This window comes from Neoarius graeffei, chromosome 19, assembly GCF_027579695.1.
Source record: "Neoarius graeffei isolate fNeoGra1 chromosome 19, fNeoGra1.pri, whole genome shotgun sequence".
In the NCBI taxonomy this organism is placed as follows: Eukaryota; Metazoa; Chordata; class Actinopteri; order Siluriformes; family Ariidae; genus Neoarius; species Neoarius graeffei.
Genome location: NC_083587.1, coordinates 14,595,500 through 14,617,108, shown reverse-complemented (window position 1 = coordinate 14,617,108; position 21,609 = coordinate 14,595,500). Strand labels below are relative to the sequence as shown.

General features: G+C 44.4%; 1 protein-coding gene across 1 annotated transcript in view; it reads right to left on the bottom strand.

The window, feature by feature from the left end:
- The window catches only part of cnksr2a (connector enhancer of kinase suppressor of Ras 2a), a 172,868-nt gene that overhangs the window by 27,752 nt on the left and 123,507 nt on the right, over positions 1-21,609 (bottom strand). Inside the window, exons 14-17 of the mRNA XM_060900564.1 lie at positions 6,806-6,854; positions 6,275-6,450; positions 2,474-2,547; positions 1,379-1,518 (exon numbers count right to left, since the gene is read on the bottom strand). Of these exons, the coding sequence (XP_060756547.1) occupies positions 1,379-1,518; positions 2,474-2,547; positions 6,275-6,450; positions 6,806-6,854 (439 nt within the window). The remainder of the gene's footprint in view (positions 1-1,378; positions 1,519-2,473; positions 2,548-6,274; positions 6,451-6,805; positions 6,855-21,609) is intronic.

Genomic DNA, 21,609 nt, shown 5'->3' with positions numbered 1-21,609 from the left:
TTTTCTGAGTAAAAAACGACCTTTTTATATTATGCCAAATCCGTTGAGAATTTTTTTAATTAATTTCGGGGGGTTGGGGTATGTTCCTTCATGCTGTTCAAACTTTATTAACTCCAACGATGTTTACACATTATTTGTAAGTCGCCATCTTTAGTCTCGTTTAAATCTCGTTGAATGTGATGCAAAATTCGTGTTATCTACATTGTTATTGGTCAAAACATCGATGTCGAGACCATATAGCCAATCAAAACAGTTTTTACAAAGACACCCACATCCGCTTGTTCTGACCCACTGGAGGTAGCGTCACAGTGCTGTTAGCCAATCAGAGGTAACACGTTTACTGATTGCTGTTAGCCAATCAGAGGTAACACGTTTACATGTCATGAATATTAATGAGTAAGAGCTGAAATCCTGTCGTTCTCCCGCCACCCACTCCTCCACCAAACTAGAACAGCCTGAAACAGGAGAACCACAGTATTTTTTTCACCAAAACCGGCTCACAGGGCATTCATTCATACTAGAGACCACCGCACAATTAATGAAAAAACGATGCAATGACACCTTTAAAAAAATGCTTACCTGCGCAATCTTTGAATCGAGAAACATTTTTTTTTCCGCTAGTTGGGAAAAATGGTCTGCCACAGTCGGGGGGATGTTGTGTTCCATGAGAAATTGGCAGAACATAACTTCTGCAGCCATCACAGAAGTCTGGGCAGTCCAAGCCGATGTACTTAAATGACCGAGAAAACCACGTGCAACTATAAAACCACATAAATCGAAAATAGTTCCGTTTCACTGGGCATGTGTGTTTGAAAAAAATAAATGGTGGATGCTAAGAAAAATTTCTCGGAGTAACGGAAAAAATCTCTGATACAAAACGTCATTTTCCCGTATGAAAATCAGTGGACGCCGTATTAGCCAAAAAATTGCATTTTCCCGTACAAAATACGGAGAAACCATATAACTTGACATGTATGTTCTCTACACTTCTTAATGTGTGTGTGTGTGTGTCCTCCTTAAAATGCTCATCTACCTCACTGAGTGAGGGAACAGTGGGAAAGCCACACTGTGTGAATGAGAACATTTCTGCTGAGAAAACCAAAGAGAAAATGAAGGACAGAAGAAAAAAACAGAAAGAGGGATGGAGACAGCGGAGAGGACAAGCGGTCATGCAGGAAGCTAGTCAGATTACCTAGCGAGCTAGCTAACGTTAGTTAACTGATGTATTTGTTGTGTATTTACAATCAGCATTTTATGCTAAACGACAAACAAGTAAAAAAAGACTCTTAGTGATGCCACATTACGCTTGAAAATTTTTAAATCAGGACATGCTCAGACCCCGCCCCCCTGATGAGATACACTAGTTGCCGCCCCTCACCTTGCTCCTGACGGATCTTCTCTCTCTCAGCATAGCCGGCCGCCGCCATGTTTAACCGACTCAGCCACCTGTTCATGTCATCTACTCCGTCTGCCGCAAAATAGAAACTCTTGATCTTGGGGTGACATGCTTTGAAAGCGCTAGGACACGGAATGAAACAAGGGTCAGAGGTTTAACAATACCAATGGCATGCACAAAATCTCTTTACTACAAACAAAACTTTGGGTTTCTTCCACTGCACAAAGGATTTAATTTGGATTTACTAATAAAATTGCGCACACTGGTATTCAGAGCTCAGCTGTAGCTATGTAGCTAGACTTCCATGATAACTTGAAGTTGCGTGAGAGTTACGTACATGAGGGCAGAGTTTACCTGAAACAGATGCATATCTTAATTATGCAGCATTCTGATCTTGAACTTAAGTGCATTTTTTTGTGTGATATCGGCTCTCATGAGGAGCAGGATTAAGTCCAGCACCACTGTCTGACAGTTTGATGTAACTATATTATGTCACACTGAAATGTTCAATTTGGCTGTAAATACGTTAAAATGGAATGTCATTCAATGACGATAAAAATACATGAATATGACACTCAAGGAGTGAACTTTTTTTTATGGATAAAATTATAAATGAACTTCAAATGAGCTATAAGTGTAGCAGATGAGCACTCAGTCGGCTGAACAAATTATCGGCATTATTTTATTAAGTCAACAATTCAGAATAGCTCATTATAAGTGTTATCCCGTGTACACATTACGACTAGCAGTGCTAGTACTAGTTGCCGGTTGGTTATGCATTTGTTATGAAGGCCTGAAGATGCCTGAGCAGCATTGCGACTGTCATTTCTGCGTAAATGTTCATCAAATTTCTTAAACAAAACAACTCAATCAGAGCAAAGGACACATTTGTTTTAAGATCATCTTTCATGTTGGAATCAAATGATGATGCAGTTGCTTGCAGTTGAATTGGGAGAAAATTATATACAACCAAAGTTCTGCTGTTTCCTGTTTGGTTCAATTCTTGTTTTTCTGGATGTGCAGCAGAAAAAAAAAACCACCCAAAGACTTGATAAATGAACCTATATGAAGACTTACTACTTCTTGCGGCATTCGCTGGCACGGTCAATTTTGAACTCTGGGAGACTGACGAACCCTTCAGCTTTCTCATCCTAATAGGGAAGAGTGTGAGGGAAAGAGTGTGAACAATAACAAGGAAAAACCTCGGGGAGAATCTCTCATGTGACACATTCATCCTCATTAGAAGTCACACCTTCCTTTCTGCATGTCTGTATGTTGTTCTCTAACAAACACCATGCCACGGGACTTTCAGCTTTGTGACAGTTACTTCACAGGAATAAAGGAAAGACATAAATCGTTGTGGTGCTCTCTGAGCCTGCCTGTGTTTGCAAAAGCTATCCGTACACTTCAGAGCTCCTGGACAAAAAACTCATCAATTACAGCTCAGCTCGGCTTCAGGAGTCCCTGTGGAACTGAAACAAGTTGGGTCGGGCTTGAATCCCTAGTTTCTGATTCTTCTCTGCTGAATGGGAGAGTTTCCTTAAGCCCAGGCTACGATAATGAGAACAGCCAGACCAGGTAATTAATCAGGACTGAGGGTGTAGGAGGAAAAAAAAGAGAGGAGGAAGGGGGTAGCATTTCATCTGTAGCTTATTGCTGTCGCAGGTTGCTTTGTTCCAGCAGGAAAGGATTAAAACACATGCACCAGATTTAAACATGTGAAGGCTCACATCATGCCAATTAAAATCTCTTCTGGCCATCCACTCAGTGGGTTTCAGTATCTGATCTTAAGACAGTTGATAAAGTCTGAGAGGAATTCTTAGACCAGAGCTATACAACTAAAATTTGTGAACGTAAAATTCCATCTGGATAAGTGACTGACATGACTGAATGAAGACAACAGTTAAAGCTGGGGTAGATGATTTTGGAGAAACCATCAAGAATTAGCTAGATTTTGAAAGTATACAACCGAAAAAACCCACTCCCTCCCTTCAGCCCTCCCTCAAAAGCTACTCCTCCAAAACACATGAATGTGCACTGCCTGACTACTTCTGGAGGATAAGCCCATGAGAGAGAGTGCTGGGGGAGGAGCTTAGCATGTTGTTGTCATATCCAAATTCTTGGGTTTCAGTCACATGATTTTTCTTAGCGATTTCACTTCCAGTAAAACAGCTGGTGGTTGAGCAAACCAAAACGGCTGCCGTAGTACAAACAACTAGCGATAACTTATCAGAGTATGCTTGTAATCTAGAAGCCACTGCTCACTTTAGATATATTCAGAAGATTGTTATGTGCAGGTGGCACAGTGGTGTAGTGGTTAGCACTGTCGCCTCACAGCAAGAAGGTCCTGGGTTCTAGCCCAGCGGCCGACAAGGGCCTTTCTGTGTGGAGTTGGCATGCTGTCTGCGTGGGTTTCCGCCGGGTGCTCTGGTTTCCCCCACAGTCTAAAGACATGCAAGTTAGGCTAATTGGTGGCTCTAAATTGACCGTAGGTGTGAATGTGAGTGTGAATGGTTGTTTGTGTCTATGTGTCAGCCCTGCGATGACCTGGTGACTTGTCCAAGGTGTACCCCATCTCTCGCCCATAGTCAGCTGGGATAGGCTCCAGCTTGCCTGCGACCCTGTAGAACAGGATAAGTGGCTACAGATAATGGAATCGACCCCTACAGCCTGTGAAAGGATTTGTCATACAAGCTCGAAAACTACCCTTCAGTTGAGTTCCCAGACATCTTGAACTATCTGGTGTTGCAGACATCCTTCTACACCGCAAAACAGATGAAAGCGTGGCAGAGTATGGAGGCTTATAATTTTTTTTGTATGTGGCTGGGTAAAGGACCTCGGTATCAAGTCACTGCCGAATGAATCAGTTTTTGCCCGTGTAAGTAAGTTTTTTTTAAGCTTTTCGTTCGCGTCTTTACAACGAAGCGCTGCGAGTTGAAGTGTAAACAAACAACAGTTCGCTTGATTCTCACTTGTGTTGGCTCTTATCTCTCAGGTAAATCATTCACAAAGATCATCAGAAACCCCTTTAAAGACCTGGATCTTAGTTAAACAAGATGGAGAAGTGATCACGGCGCACTGTAACTGTACGGCTGGGGAAGAATTTTGTCACAACCTTCATGCATATGGACTTTGTGAGGAGTGAGGAGTAAACAAAGGAACCACTGGGGACTTTAGCGCTTCGAGACTAAAACAAGTACTGTAAAATAACGACACATGGCAAGAAAAGTACTTGGAAAACACTAAGGACATAGCTGAGAGGGAAATACAAACCTTTCACCAAGTGATCACTGCAAACTCGAGCATGCTTTGACTCAGCTCCCTTCGATTTCACTGAGAGGTTCAAAAGCCACCTTTCTCAACGTCTTTTTTTGTGAAATCCTGTGTTTATTCACCCTTTTTTATTAGTTCTTGGGGAACCCTGAAGAAATTTTTATCAGTCTCACGGTTTGATTGATTCGAACAACATAAAACAACGCAAGTGTAAGGCATTTTTCATGCGAGCAGTGCACCTTCTCCGTACAAACACTTTGTCAACTGAGCTTTGGTAGACCACCAGCTAAAGTTTTGAATAACTAATAAGGGGGATGTGACGTCACGTGAAACCCAGCAATAGCTCATGTTTTATTCACATGTAAGAAAACACCAAACATTATCATAAAGAATGTAAACAATGAACATGGCTAGTGTTAATACTCACAGCTGTCGACTAGCTCGCTAGTTTTAGCAATATGTCCATAATATGTCTGTAATATGTCTGCTTCGCCTTGTGGAAGACTCCGGTTGCACACAATGAGAGCAGAGTGTACGCAGGTAGACAGTCAGGCAGGCCATCCAATCCAGTTTATAAAATCATTCAGACCAAGTAAAATGATTGGACAAACTTTTTACAGTCCTGCAGCCAACACAGATGAGGGATTTTTTTTCTTTTTATTGTCAGAGCATTTGATTTATTTGTTGCTGTTGGGTTATAAGAGAATGTCAAGAAATATAACAAAAATGCTTCTAAAATAAATTACCTATGCTGTCTTTAAATTTTATTGCTTACTGATTCCTTCATTGCTTAAAAAAAAAAAGATAATGCAAAGTAGTTACCATATGTTTTGTTTTTCTCTAGTGCTTCATGTTACATCTTTTAACTAGTGGCATGGACTCTGAGCCGATGAGACACATAAATGTGAAATTTGATGCACAGAGAATAAACATATACTTCTCTGTCCGGTTATCTTGCTTTTATTGTTGATGTTTTGCCAGTTTGTTAATCAGACAAGAGAGGGGGAATAAAATAAAAAGGATATGAAAGTGTGTAAAAACTTTGGCTGCATGTCTGTAGCCCTGTAGCTAGTCTCTGATCCAATGAGCTGCCTTCAGCTAAATAATTTATACAAATGCATGTGATTGGGTAAATTGCAACAGAGAATATGCAAAATGAGCTTTGCTGGTTTATGTTTAGAAGACTGTTTAGGTTATAATCTAAAACCACCAAAAGTAAAATGATCCAATCAGCATTTGTGAATTGTCCACTGGCTGTGTTACACTCCTACACAATATTTTGGGATGCTTATTACAGGATTTAAAGCCTGCCATCGTAAGTTGATTAAACAGTAAGACTTCACAATTGGATTTGACTGTCAGATATGTTTGGTATACCATGCACGTTAACACCCTGAAGTGTAACGTATGATCTATCAAGACCTAAAAAGCAAGGATGTAATCACCAAGACGTAGTAAACCTCAATCACTAAGTCAGCATTCAGCAACCTCATCACTGATGTTCAGTTCAATTTGAACAGACAGCCATCAGCTGCAGGCTCTGTCAAGTCCAATTTTAATGCTGCATGGCTTCATGAAGTTCAGAGTGCCAGCAGAACCACTCACCTCCTCATTCATGTACCAGTAGAGGCAGGCATCCTTTAGGACAAACCAGTACTTCTTCCATTTTTGGGAAAAATAGCTTTTGGCGTCCTTCTTCTTCCAGAGCCAGCCTTCACAGTCTCCTCGACCCAGGTCCTTGCATGAGATTCTCCTCTTGCTGATGGAGGACAAAGGTGCACCTACAGATTCAACACAAAAACAGTAGCAAAGCAAATATTGTTGAAGTCAGCAGTGGTGCAAGAACTGGAAAGGGTGATATTCTATAGGACAGGTATCAAACTGTGGTCCTGAAGATCCCCATATCCTGCAAACTGAACTGGTTACCCTGCTCTAACACACTCACTTCAATTCAGCATGGTTTGGAAAATAGCTGATTAGTTGAATCCGGTGTGTTGGGAACAGGGAAAATTCAAATATTCCTCCAGGACCAGGTTTGGGAACCCGTGTTCTATGGATGTGGCATGGTGTGCACAACATCACACTCAACACCTTTGATAATTATGACATCATACTCACTAAACATGTGACACCAACCTTTGTGTTTCTTCTTGGACTTTGACAGTAGGGAAGCTCCCTGGAATGTCTGGAAAATACAAAGCGACCATGAGTTTGGGACTTTGATTAGCATTGATAATGTGGAAAGTACTGAGAAGAACAGCTACGGAAATGGACTTTTGCAATTCCAGATCATATTTGCATTTTTTTTTAGAAGTTGTTCTTATTCTTTTGCAACAACAGTGAAACTGTGGGACTTCTGAAACTCAGGTACCGCTTTATATTTTATACGATTTTAATCTAAAAGTTCTCTTTGCTGAATTGCTGGACAATCTGAGATTTCAGTTTTCCAGTTGCTGGACTGCTTTTGAGTAAGACCTACAGTGGTGCTTGAAAGTTTGTGAACCCTTTAGAATTTTCTATATTTCTGCATAAATATGACCTAAAACATCATCAGATTTTCACACAAGTCCTAAAAGTAGATAAAGAGAACCCAGTTAAACAAATGAGACAAAAATATTATACTTGGTCATTTATTTATTGAGGAAAATGATCCAATATTACATATCTGTGAGTGGCAAAAGTATGTAAACCTCTAGGATTAGCAGCTAATTTGAAGGTGAAATTAGAGTCAGGTGTTTTCAATCAATGGGATGACAATCAGGTGTGAGTGGGCACCCTGTTTTATTTAAAGAACAGGGATCTATCAAAGTCTGATCTTCACAACACATGTTTGTGGAAGTGTATCATGGCACGAACAAAGGAGATTTCTGAGGACCTTAGAGAAAGCATTGTTGATGCTCATCAGGCTGGAAAAGGTTACAAAACCATCTCTAAAGAGTTTGGACTCCACCAATCCACAGTCAGACAGATTGTGTACAAATGGAGGAAATTCAAAACCATTGTTACCCTCCCCAGGAGTGGTCGACCAACAAAGTCGGCGAGGTCACAAAGGACCCTAGGGTAACTTCTAAGCAACCAAAGGCCTCTCTCACATTGGTTAATGTTAATGTTCATGAGTCCACCATCAGGAGAACACTGAACAACAATGGTGTGTATGGCAGGGTTGCAAGGAGAAAGCCACTGCACTCCAAAAAGAAAATTGCTGCTCGTCTGCAGTTTGCTGAAGATCACATGGACAAGCCAGAAGGCCACTGGAAAAATGTTTTGTGGACGGATGAGACCAAAATAGAACTTTTTGGTTTAAATGAGAAGTGTCATGTTTGGAGAAAGGAAAACACTGCATTCCAGCATAAGAACCTTATCCCATCTGTGAAACATGGTGGTGGTAGTATCATGGTTTGGGCCTGTTTTGCTGCATCTGGGCCAGGACGGCTTGCCATCATTGATGAAACAATGAATTCTGAATTATACCAGAGAATTCTAAAGGAAAATGTCAGGACATCTGTCCATGAACTGAATCTCAAGAGAAGGTGGGTCATGCAGCAAGACAATGACCCTAAGCACACAAGTCGTTCTACCAAAGAATGGTTAAAGAAGAATAAAATTAATGTTTTGGAATGGCCAAGTCAACGTCCTGACCTTAATCCAATCGAAATGTTGTGGAAGGACCTGAAGTGAGCAGTTCATGTGAGGAAACCCATTAACATCCCAGAGTTGAAGCTGTTCTATATGGAGGAATGGGCTAAAATTCCTCCAAGCCGGTGTGCAGGACTGAGCAACAGTTACTGGAAATGTTTAGTTGCAGTTATTGCTGCACAAGGGGGTCACACCAGGTACTGAAAGCAAAGGTTCACATACTTTTGCCACTCACAGATATGTAATATTGGATCATTTTCTTCAATAAATAAATGACCAAGTATCATATTTTTGTCTCATTTGTTTAACTGGGTTCTCTTTATCTACTTTTAGGACTTGTGTGAAAATCTGATGATGTTTTAGGTCATATTTATGCAGAAATATAGAAAATTCTGAAGGGTTCACAAACCTTCAAGCACCACTGTATTAGCCAGCTCAAGTGCAAAAAGCAGGAAAGGAGGATTTGTCTGAAGTCTGTTAGGTGTCTAACAGACTTCAGAAGTCAGAAGTCTGAGCTCTTCTGACACCTTTTCAACTTGACTGATAGATTGCTGATCTGATGTCTAGCTACTATCTACACTCACCAGCCACTTTATTAGGCGCACCCGTACATCCACCTGCTGTTTGATGCAGTTATCTAATCAGCCAGCTCCTTGATCACTGCATCAAATGATGCAGATACAAGTCAAGAGCTTCAGTTAATGTTCACTTCAAACATCAGAATGGGAAAAATTGTGATCTCAAAGTGTAACTTTCTTTCACTGTGGCATGGGTGTTGGTTTGAGCCAGATGAAATACAGGTTTGAGTATTTCAGAAAGTGCTGATCTCCGGGGGTTTTCACACACAATAGTCTCTAGAGTTTACACGGAATGGTGCAAAAAACAAAAAACATTGAGTGAGTGAGTGAGTGAGTGGCAGTTCTGTGGGTGGAAACAAATGCCTTGTTGATAAGAGAGGTCAGAGGAAAATGGCCAGATTGGTTCGAGGTTTTTTTTTTTTTTGCCAGGAAGGATATAGTAACTCATATAATCACTCTTTACAACCGTGGTGAGCAGAAAAACATTTCAGCATGCAGCAGCAGAAGAACATATTGGGTTCCACTCCTGCAGTCAAGAACAAGGAGTGGAACAAGCATCAAGAACAAGTTCCTATTAAAGTGGCCACTGAGTGTATATTATATATACATTTTAACAATGTGATATCAGAAGATCAGAAGTAAGCAAAAATGAGCGCAAGATTGTTCAGCAGTGACAGAATGAAGAATCGCTGTTTTGTAGTTCACATCAAGCCCTGCGATGACCTGGTGACTTGTCCAGGGTCTACCCCGCCTCTTGCCCATCGTCAGCTGGGATAGGCTCCAGCTTGCCTGCGACCCTGCACAGGATCAGCAGCTACAGATAATGGATGGATGGATGGATGGATGGATGGATACAGTAGTTCACATCAAAGTGAGCAAAACTGAGCAAATTTCTGAGCATTAATGCATTCATGTTGGACCATCTCTGTTTCCCAGGACCAGAGAAATGATCTAAATGATGTAAAACTGTGCAGGCGCTGGATCGCATCTGATTTCAGAAGACCTCAATTTGACCGTGTGCTGTAGGTGTGACAGGAACTCATGTCCAATAGGTCTCAGTGGGTTGATGTGATGAGATGAGTGAGCAAGGGCAGTCTTTACGCGTCTGGCTCTGTGTTTGAGTGTAAAAGACAGCCACTTTGCAAAATTGCTTTGCCCAGAGAATAAGAGATGGAGGGGAAGAGGGTCAGTCATATGAATGAGAAAAGTCTAGATGGAGGCGTCTGTCAAGATGTCTGGCACTCTTGTTCTGAATCATTTAGAAGTAACACACAGACTCAAAGAGTTCATGAGCAATTATGATGTGATTATGATGGATTAAAGTCAGCAGCTTAAAATCAGTCCCTAAAGCAAGGAGAGAGATAATGAGAGAACAAATGGGCTAGAAACCAATTCTTCCATGCACTTATTTATACGACTGTGTTCTAGACTCTAACATGTAACAAAATCTAGCTTGACACTAATTGATGTATTGATGCACTCTGCAGGAAGCTGAGTAGATATTAAAGAAGCTGTGTCATGCTGGGTAAATCTGAGAGCTGTTTCGTAGTCAGTATGCTCTCATCAAAATAATTATGGATAGATAAGACAGGGCCTGGTTCCCTAGATGGAAATGGAACATCATCTCTGGAGAGAGTCAGATGTTAAATTACCACAAACAATTGATGCAAAATTTTGTCCATTTAAAGTGGGCTTCAAACAAGACCACCCTGCAACTCTACACATCCTGATTCCCTGACCTTGGAGTCCTGTAGCTCCGGAACACCACAAAGATCAACCCAAGATATTAACCTATTCAAGTATGATCATTACTGGGCTCCAAACTGCCTATGGTTTTATGACGTCCAGTGCCCAAGAACTGGACCCCAAGAGGCCAACGATTTGTAGCCAACCTTGGTGCAGTTTCTTGACTTGCTGGCATCCAGTTACATGCCTAGATTTCCAGTTCCCTGGTTCATTGGAGTTGCCACCACCAGGAGTAAAAATGGGATTTCCATAATGTCTGACTGACACCAAACTTTGCCCGTGTGAAGTGCTCTTTAGCCAGGGAAGAACCAGGATCACCTGGAGCCCAACTCTGGAGCTTAATTTTCATGTCAGTTCATCTCATGTTTCAGCATGACTTTCTTATATCTCTAGTTTTCTGCCATGATGAGTACCCAGTCTCTCTTTCAGTTCGTCCTTTCTACCCTTCCCCCCCTCCCTGGCTCCTACTCTGTATGCTCCTCTATTACGAGGGTCAGAAAGAATACCACAGCTCCCTCTGAAGAGTGAAGAGGCTAAATTGAGAATGAAATTGCTTTCCAGAGTCACTGTTCATAAAATGCAGAGCTGCCTTTGGGGAGCAAGTAGAAACCTGCTGTCAATTCACATGCATGAAGCCCAAAAATGGAAGGTAGTATGTGACATTAGATGACTGAGAACAGCTGAGAAATTATACTGCACATATTTTATGAAATCGAAACTCATCAATGAATATCCAAAAACTGTCCTGGAGGCTTGCTCATGCTGCCTGTAGCATAATAACGATGGACATTCTGGTATAATGAGAATAATTGGCACTGGATGTTTTCATACATGAGTGAATTCTTGAGTCAGTACTGCATGCTGATTCTGGGCTTACTTGGTATGGGGCCATCATCACAGGTTTGTTTTCAACCACAAATTCATGGCTTGGTTAGAAATTCTTCTTCAGTAAGCACTTTATCACGATCATTGTAGTAGTGGTTCCGGAGTCTATCCCAGGAATACTGAGTGTGATATGGGAATACAGCTCAGATGAGAACACGGGCTATGCACACACTCGTTCATGCCTAGAAGTAATTTCACCAATCCACCTAACATTTTTGGAAAGTGGGATGAAACCTAGGGGAGAACCCCCATGGACCTGAGGTGAATATGCAAAACTCCACACAGACAGGATTAGGGTTGAGAATCAAAGCTCAATTCTAAATTAGAACCGAATCCAAAATACCAAGTACTGGGCCAAGTCAAGTCAAAGTCCCTCCCATGCCTGAATCTAGTCTTCCCAGGCAGTCTCCTGCCCCAGTACTAACCAACTCTTTTTAAGGTGTATGGGTGCAGCACCGATCTCCATTTCAATAGCCTCTTGCCTATACAGCTAGGGTTACAGTGGGGGGTGGGTCCTCTACTAACCATGAGAGTTTAACTTCCCTACTTGCATCTGTATTGCAGCATGCCTTGCCAGATGGTGGTAGCTACCATTTTTATGATGGTCTTTGGTATGATCTGACCACGAGTAGAACTCGCGATCTCCCAGTCAAGAGGCAGACATGCTAACCACTAGGCCAACTCGTGGTCCAAGTACTGTGTACCCATTAAAAAAAAATTAATTTTGGTTCTGCTTATCGCCCTGTGACTTGTCCAGGGTGTACCCCGCCTCTCAGCCATAGTCAGCTGGGATAGGCTCCAGCTTGCTTGCGACCCTGTACAGGATAAGTGGCTACAGATGGATGGATGGATGGATGGATTCTGCTTATCAGTTCCTAAATGTGATAACCCTTTACTATTGCAAACAAAGGCTACATATCTGCAAGGATGTACATAGCTATCTGCCAGGACTGGTCTACATAACTACATCATGCATCAACACAACAGTGCATCCATTTGTTTAGATACGAGCTAGCATGCATGGCTAACATCACAACAGTGTGAATGTTCATTTAACACTTAAAAGAATGAAAATATTTTAATTATCTATACATTTTGATTTTATTTTAACAATTTTGGAATCAAAACGATGAATCGATAAGCAGAATCAGAATCGATAATATTCAAATAATACCCAACCCTAGACAAGACTGAACCGGGACCCCTGGAGCAATGTGGCAGCAACACTTCCTGCTGCAACATCATGCACAACATCTTGGCAAAATAAAAAATTCGCACTTTTGTTGACTGCTGTTCAGTTGGAGCTTTTCACTTATAAACCATATATAAACTAGAAGGGCACTCAGAAAGCGCAGATCTCCACCATGGATAATAGTTGACTCTTCCATGATATGATAATGGGAGGTTCCTTGGCCCAAGTTACACCCTTCCACCAAGTTTCATGGAAATTAGGGAGGTAAGTTTTGCAATATCCTGCAGACAAATAAACTGCACGGAAATCATAACTTCCTTGGCGGAGATAAAAATACTGTCTCTAAGATGCAAGCAGTCACAGGCTCTGCAGTATACGCTAATGACTGAGCTTTCTTTATTTCTCTCTCACACACACACACACACACACACACACACACACACACACACACACACACACACACACTACTGCATAACAGCCAATAAAATTCCACTCTAAACAATTGCAAACTTGTGTATTTCCACACAGCGCAGCAGAAATGCAGATATGCTGATCAATACTGCGCACCAGTGGGAGGAAAAACAGCCAAAAAACTGTATAACATCATTTTTATTCAAAGAATGTTCCAGTAATGATGCAAATCATCCAGGAAAGTTTCATAACACAAACTTGTGTCAACAAAAATCCATCACTGAGCTCCAACCAGAATAAGCTTTCATAAATATCATGTAGGAAGGACGTACAGTATGGAGTGGCCATGTAGCCCTGTGAATATGAATAGGAGAAACACCCCAAAACCCACCAAAACACATTTTATTCAAAACACTAAAACAGCATTCTTGACCAGTGATTTAAAAAAAAAAAATCCTTCAAAGTTGTTAAATCTGGAATGGTGCCCAAGAACAAAACATAACACCTTTTGATAAACGCTAATGTATGATTATGACATAACTTCCAAGCAATGACAGAAATGTAAACCAGACACACTGATATTTATGGGGGCGACATTTCATGCTATTCAGAGTCGGGTTACGCAACTGCTTGTGTCAATTTTCTGAGCTTCACATTCAGATTATTAAATTCACCTGCATGTAGATTACACCTCTGTGGTTGCCAGATTTTTCAAAGAGATGTGTGTGGGAGGGGTTTGGGGTGGGTGGGGTTAAAAGGGATAGAAAATGCAGACTGAGGAAGGAAATAGTGATTTTTTTCTGCGAAATGTAATACAAATGTCATTTAAAGCAGAACACAATTTAAATATAAAAAAAGAAAAGGGTAATACTGAACTAAAAATGAAACAAACAATAAACAATAAAAATAAACAAAAGATTAAATAAATAAAGTCTAGTACAGTATACTGCCTGAAAAATGTGCAGTGGATATAAAAAGTGTACACTTTTCCCACCTTTAATGTGACCTATAACCTATACAATTCAATTGAAAAACATAAAAAATAAAAAATGTACAGTAAGCTGGTTGCATAAGTGTACACTGAAAAAAATTAAACATTGGCTCAAATTAAAAAAATTGAGGTAATCGATCACGCCTAATATTGTTGTGTTATACAATATAAATAATTCATTTGATTTGACCTGAAATATTTAACTTCATGTAAACCAATTTCTGATGGTTGAACCAAAGCAATTATTTCAGATTTTCCGAAATTAAAATAAATACATTGTTTTTTTTAAAGATCTTTTTGGGCTTTTTTCACCTTTATTTGATAGGACAGTCTAGAGACAGGAAATGAGCTGGAGAGAGATCAGGAAATGACCTCAGGTCAGAATCGAACCCAGGTCCCTGGATTTATGGCATGGCGCCTTAGTCGACTGAGCCACAGTGCCTCCAAATACATTGGTTTTATTACTTAATGTACACTGAAAAAAGTGAAACAAAGCTGTTGTTCATTTGATGTATTTGTTTTCTCATCTCATTATCTCTAGCCGCTTTATCCTTCTACAGGGTCGCAGGCAAGCTGGAGCCTATCCCAGCTGACTATGGGCGAAAGGCGGGGTACACCCTGGACAAGTCGCCAGGTCATCACAGGGCTGACACATAGACACAGACAACCATTCACACTCACACCTACGGTCAATTTAGAGTCACCAGTTAACCTAACCTGCATGTCTTTGGACTGTGGGGGAAACCGGAGCACCCGGAGGAAACCCACGCGGATACGGGGAGAACATACAAACTCCGCACAGAAAGGCCCTCGCCGGCCACGGGGCTCGAACCCGGACCTTCTTGCTGTGAGGCGACAGCACTAACCACTACACCACCGTGCCGCCCGTATTTGTTTTCATTCCAGTGAATAAAAAAAAAAATAGTTTGCTCCCATATTCAGAAGTTGTTTAAATGAATTTAAAATATTCAGGTTTAACAAAAACTTTTGAATATGGGAGCAAACTATTTTTTTTTTTATTCACTGGAATGAAAACAAATACATTAAATGAACAACAGCTTTGTTTCACTTTTTTCAGTGTACACACCCTTAAACTAATACTTTGTTGAAGCACCTTTTGATTTAATTACAGCATTCAGTCTTTTTGGGTTCACACCTGCCATCGATTAAAATGGCTCTGATTAACCCCAAATAAAGTTCAGACATTTACTCAGTTGCATCCTCCAGCAAAAGCCAGCGTTCACAGAGAGCTTACAAAGCATCAGAGGGATCTCATTGTTGAAAGGTATCAGTCAAGAGAAGGGTACAAAAACATTTCCACAGCATTAAATATACCATGGAGCACAGTGAAGACAGTCATCAAGAAGTGGAGAAAATATGGGACAACAGTGACATTACCGAGAACTGGACATCCCTCCAAAATATACCATGGAGCACAGTGAAGACAGTCATCAAGAAGTGGAGAAAATATGGGACAACAGTGACATTACCGAGAACTGGACATCCCTCCAAAATTGATGAAAAGACCAGACGAAAACTGGTCAGGGAGGCTGACAAGAGGCCTACAGCAACACTGAAGGAGCTACAGGAATTTCTGGCAAGTACTGGTTGTGTACTACATGTGACTACAATCTCCCATATTCTCCATATGTCTGGACTATGGGGTAGGGTCACAAGACGGAAGCCTTTTCTTACAAAGAAAAACATCCAGGCCTGGCTAAATTTTGCAAAAAAAAATACATCAACTCTCCCAAAAGTATGTGGGAAATTGTGTTATGGTCTGATGAAACCAAGGTTGAACTTTTTGGCCACAATTCCAAAAGGTATGTTTGGTGCAAAAACAACACTGTGCATCACCAAAAGAACACTATACCCACAGTGAAGCATGGTGGTGTCAGCATCCTGTTTTGGGGTTGTTTGTCTTCAGCTGGAACAGGGGCTTTAGTCAAGGTGGAGGGAATTATGAACAGTTCTAAATACCAGTCAATTTTGGCCCAAAACCTTCAGGTGTCTGCTAGAAAGCTGAAGATGAAGAGGAATTTCATCTTTCAGCATGACAATGACCCCCAGCATACATAGAAATCAACAAAAGAATGGCTTCACCAGAAGAAAATTAAAGTTTTGGAATGGCCCAGCCAGAGCCCAGACCTAAATCCAATTGAAAATCTGTGGGGTGATCTGAAGAGGGCTGTGCACAAAAGATGCCCTTGTAATCTGACAGATTTGGAGCACTTTTGCAAGGAAGAGTGGGCAAATATTGCCAAGTCTAGACATGGCAGGCTGATAGACTCTGACCCAAAAAGACTAAATGCTGTAATTAAATCAAAAGGTGCTTCAACAAAGTATTAGTTTAAGGGTGTGCACACTTATGCAACCAGCTTATTGTATATTGTGGCAGTGGGGGCGTGGTCAAGTGTCGGTCTGTGACCGGAGGGTGGAGTCAGGGAAGGTAAGTGGCAGAATCACTACACCTGATGTGAATTAACCTGTGTTTGTGTGTCTTCCCAGCAGCCGCGCCCTATTTAAGGAAGAGAGCGAGAGCAGAGCGGGCTCTCTCCCGGCCAGAACACGTGTGTGTGTGTGTGGTGTGTGTGTATATATGTGTGTATGAATAAACGTGTAGAAGCTGAAAAGCTGACAATAAAAGAGTTATTGAGAACTCAGTACTGGTCTGCCGTGCTTCTGTGCTCCACCCACCTAGAACGCTTGCTACAGTGGTGCCGAAACCCGGGAATTGGAGCGCCGAAACAGAACAGCCCCATGGAGTCCTCCCCTTTTGCCGAGCTGGTCCACGCCCTCGCCACGGCCCAGCAAAGCCAGCACCAGGCACTACTCGCCCTCCGGAAGGAGCAGGAACAGCGGTTCGAGGCCCTGGTGCTGGCTCAGCAGGAAGAGCGACAGGCGTTCTGGCACCTCCTCGCATCGGCGGGGTCCACCACCGCGGGGCCGTCCCCCTTCATCCTGACGAAGATGGGCCCGCAGGACAACCCTGAGGCCTTCCTCATGTTCTTTGAGCAGGTGGCAGGGACCTCGGGGTGGCCGATGGAACAGCGCGTGGCGCGCCTCCTCCCCCTGCTAACGGGAGAGGCGCAGCTGGCCACGCTACAGCTCCCCGCCGACCGCCGGCTGGCCTACGCGGACCTTCGCCGGGCCGTCCTCCAGCGTGTGGGGCGCACCCCCGAGCAACAACGGCAGCGCTTCCGCGCTTTGCGCTTGGAGGAAGTCGGCCGGCCGTTCACGTTTGGCCAGCAACTCCAGGACGCCTGCGGGCGGTGGTTGAGGGCCGACAACCGCGACACCAAGGGGATAATCGACCAGGTGGCACTGGAGCAGTTCATCGTGTGTCTACCAGCCGGAGCAGCAGCGTCACTGGATCAGGCAATCGAACTGGCGGAGGACCATTTGGCAGCTGTCCCGACGGCAGGACAGCAGACAACCTCTTCTCCCCTCTCCCCTCTCTCTCTCTCCCTCTCCTCCCGTGTCTCCTCCTCGCCCCGTTCCCCCACCGCGGAGGTGGGGGCCGGCCCCACCCCAGCCAGCCCGCCACACCCGCGGTACCCTCCCGTTTCTCCCTTCTGTGTCTGTCTCTTCCCCCCCTCAGGTGAGTGAGCCCCAGAGCACCAGTGCAGAGAGGAAGCCTGGGCCGGTTTGCTGGCGCTGCGGGGAGCCGGTCCACCTCCAACAGCAGTGCTCGGTAATGGAGGTGGGCGCGGTGGTTCGGATCCCCAACGCGCCAGGAGCTGCCCTCGATTGGGCCGGAGCGTATCGCATACCGGTGAGTATCCAAGGGGATACATATCAGGCATTGGTGGATTCTGGTTGTAATCAGACCTCAATCCACCAAAACCTGGTGCAACACGAGGCATTGGGGGGAGCACAATTGGTGAAGGTGTTGTGTGTGCACGGGGATGTTCACAGCTACCCTTTAGTGTCGGTCCACATTTTTTTTCGAGGGGAAAAATTTATAGTAAAGGCGGTGGCGGCCTTACCCACTCTATAATTTTGGGGACTGATTGGCCGGGATTTGGGGAATTAATGAGGCACCTAGTAAAGAGTGGGTCCTGCCGTAGTTTAATAAGGGGAGGTCCCGGTGTCGCGTTGGCAGGAGCAGCTGTCACAGAGCCATCTACGTCAGCTCTGTGTCAGAGTGAGGAGCCGCTGGCTCCTCCTCTCTCTCTTGGGGAATCCCTCGCGGATTTCCCGTTAGAGCAGTCGCAAGACGAGACTCTGCGGCATGCATTTGACCAAGTGAGAGTAATCGATGGTCAAACGCTCCAGCCAAACGCCACCCCGTCCTTCCCCTACTTTGCGATTATGAAGGATAGATTATACCGAGTGACGCAGGACACTCAGACGAAAGAGCGAGTCACGCAGCTTTTGATTCCGAAAAGCCGCTGGGAATTGGTATTCCAGGCGGCTCACTTTAATCCCATGGCTGGACATTTAGGGCAGGATAAAACACTAGCCCAAATAATGGCCCAGTTCTATTGGCCAGGGATTCGCGGCGATGTCCGTAGGTGGTGTATGGCGTGCCGCGAATGCCAGTTAGTAAATCCAGCGGCCATTCCAAAAGCGCCTTTGCACCCTCTCCCATTAACCGAGACCCCGTTCAAAAGAATTGGGATGGATCTCGTCGGGCCATTAGATCGGTCAGCATGAGGGTACCGCTTTATATTAGTTCTGGTGGACTATGCAACGCGATACCCGGAAGCAGTGCCTCTTCACAATATCTCAGCATGCAGTATTGCGGAGGCACTCTTCTGCGTCATCTCCCGAGTTGGAAGCCCGAAAGAGATTCTGACTGATCAAGGCACCGCGTTTATGTCACGTACACTAAAGGAACTGTACAGGTTGTTGGGTATTAAGCCGATCCGCACCAGCGTGTATCACCCACAAACGGACGGTTTAGTTGAACGGTTCAATCGCACCCTCAAGAATATAATTAAAAAATTCGTAAGTGAGGACGCACGTAATTGGGATAAGTGGCTTGAACCCTTGTTGTTTTCAGTGCGAGAGGTCCCCCAAGCCTCCACGGGGTTCTCCCCATTTGAATTGTTATATGGGCGTAAGCTGCGCGGCATTCTAGATGTGCTGCAGGAAAATTGGGAGGAGGGACCTTCACCAAGTAAAAGTGAAATCCAATACGTTATTGACCTGCGCGCAAAACTCCACACACTCACCCACCTAACCCAGGAGAATTTGCGGCAGGCCCAAGAACGACAAACCCACCTGTACGACAAGGGTAGGCGCCTCAGGGAGTTCGCACCGGGAGATAAAGTACTCGTACTGTTGCCCACATCGAGCTCCAAATTAGTCACCAAGTGGCAAGGACCCTTTGAGGTTACACGGCGAGTCGGGGACATTGACTATGAGGTGAGGCGAACGGACAGGGGTGGGGCGTTACAAGTTTACCACCTCAACCTGCTCAAACGCTGGAACGAGGAGGTCCCCGTGGCATTGGTGTCGGTGGTTCCGGAGAAGGCGGAGCTGGGGCCAGAGGTTCAAAAGGGAACATTGGCATCACGTACCTCTCCGGTCCCCTGTGGCGACCACCTCTCCCCGACCCAACTCGCGGAGGTTGCCCAGTTGCAGACCGAGTTTTCGGACGTATTCTTGCCCCTGCCTGGCCACACCAACCTCATAGAACACCACATTGAGACGCCCCTGGGGGTGGTAGTGCGTAGCCACCCTTACAGGCTACCCGAACACAAGAAAAAAGTGGTTCGGGAAGAACTCGAGGCCATGCTCGAAATGGGCATTGTCGAGGAGTCCCACAGTGACTGGAGCAGCCCGGTGGTCTTGGTTCCCAAGGCTGACGGGTCGGTCCGGTTCTGTGTAGACTATAGGAAAGTCAATGCGGTGTCTAAATTCAACGCGTACCCAATGCCTCATATTGATGAGTTGCTCGATCGACTAGGCACAGCTCGCTTTTACTCGACACTGGATTTAACAAAGGGTTATTGGCAGATCCCCTTAACTCCATTATCCCGAGAAAAAACGGCCTTTTCCACACCGTTCGGCTTACACCAGTTTGTCACACTTCCTTTTGGGCTGTTTGGGGTGCCCGCTACGTTTCAGCGGCTGATGGATAGGGTCCTTCGCCCCCACGCCACCTATGCGGCCGCCTATCTCGACGATATCATTATCTATAGTAATGACTGGCCGAGGCACCTCCAACATCTGAGGGCTGTCCTTAGGTCGCTGAGGCGGGCGGGTCTCACAGCCAGCCCGAAGAAGTGTGCGATTGGGCGGGTGGAAGTACGGTATCTGGGCTTCCACTTGGGCAACGGGCAGGTGTGTCCCCAAATTAACAAGACAGCGGCAATTGTGGCCTGCCCAAGGCCCAAGACCAAAAAGGGGGTGAGACAGTTCCTGGGGCTGGCTGGCTATTATCGTAGGTTTATACCTAATTATTCAAATGTCACCAGCCCGCTGACTGATCTCACTAAAAAGGGGGCACCAGATCCGGTCCAGTGGACGGAGCAATGCCAGCGGGCTTTTTCTGAGGTAAAGGCTGCACTGTGTGGGGGGCCACTGTTACACTCCCCTGACTTTTCTCTCCCTTTTATATTGCAGATGGACGTGTCGGACAGAGGGCTGGGGGCTGTTTTGTCCCAGGAGGTGGAGGGGGAGGATTGCCCAATGCTGTATATAAGTTGAAAGCTGTCAGTGCGTGAGGGGCGCTACAGCACCATAGAGAACGAGTGCCTGGCCATCAAGTGGGCGGTCCTTGCCCTCCATTACTACCTGCTGGGATGCCCTTTCACCCTCTGTTCGGACCACGCGCCCCTCCAGTGGCTCCACCGCATGAAGGATGCCAACACACGGATCACCCGTTGGTATCTGGCACTCCAACCCTTTAACTTCAAGGTGGTCCACAGGCCAGGGGCGCAGATGGTCGTGGCGGACTTCCTCTCCCGTCAAGGGGGGGGGGGGGGGAGTCGGGGCTGAGTCGGGCGGTGGGGGTATGTGGCAGTGGGGGCATGGTCAAGCATTGGTCTGTGACCGGAGGGCAGAGTCAGGGAAGGTAAGTGGCAGAATCACTACACCTGATGTGAATTAACCTGTGTTTGTGTGTCTTCCCAGCAGCCGCGCCCTATTTAAGGAAGAGAGCGAGAGCAGAGCGGGCTCTCTCCCGACCAGAACACGTGTGTGTGGCGTGTGTGTGTATATATGAATAAACGTGTAGAAGCTGAAAAGCTGACAATAAAAGAGTTATTGAGAACTCAGTACTGGCCTGCCGTGCTTCTGTGCTCCACCCACGTAGAACGCTTGCTACATATATTTTTATTTTTTATGTTTTCCTCCTAACAGATTTGTTTGTTTTTCAATTGAATTAAAGGTGGGAAAAGTTTTGAAATTATTTATTGTGGTCTCATTTTTTTTTTACATCAGAAAAACCTATAATTTTAATGGGGTGTGTACACTTTTTATATCCACTGTACAGTTGTGGCCAAAAGTTTTGAGACTGACGCAAATTTTGGTTTTCACAAAGTTTGCT